General features: G+C 51.2%; 1 protein-coding gene across 1 annotated transcript in view; it reads left to right on the top strand.

Annotated features, from left to right (window-relative positions):
- EMH_0080170 (uncharacterized protein) overlaps positions 1-6 on the top strand; it is a gene marked incomplete at both ends in the record, with an annotated part of 3,161 nt that extends 3,155 nt beyond the window's left edge. Inside the window, one exon of the mRNA XM_013500223.1 lies at positions 3-6. Within this exon, the coding sequence (XP_013355677.1) occupies positions 3-6 (4 nt within the window). The remainder of the gene's footprint in view (positions 1-2) is intronic.
- Between the last annotated feature and the right edge of the window lie 244 nt (positions 7-250).

Here is a 250-nt window from a genome sequence, read left to right as displayed (position 1 = left end):
AGGTAAACACTGCTGCTGCTGCTGCTGCTGCTGCTGCTGCTGCGCTCACTTCTGCTGCTGCTGCTGCTGCAGCAGCAAACGCTGGATGCTCTAGGGCAGGGGCAGCAGCAGAGACAGAGAGAGAAGCTGCAGCTTGTAAGCAACACAGATAGAGACAGAGAGAGACAAAAGGAGACAGATAGAGACAAAAGGAGACAGATAGAGACAGATAGAGACAAAAGGAGACAGATAGAGACAGAGAGAGACAAAA

This window comes from Eimeria mitis, genomic scaffold (assembly GCF_000499745.2).
Source record: "Eimeria mitis Houghton genomic scaffold, Emh_scaff5153, whole genome shotgun sequence".
Taxonomy (NCBI): Eukaryota; Apicomplexa; class Conoidasida; order Eucoccidiorida; family Eimeriidae; genus Eimeria; species Eimeria mitis.
Note: the sequence above shows the minus strand (reverse complement) of the source record. Positions and strands in the feature narration are given on the sequence as shown.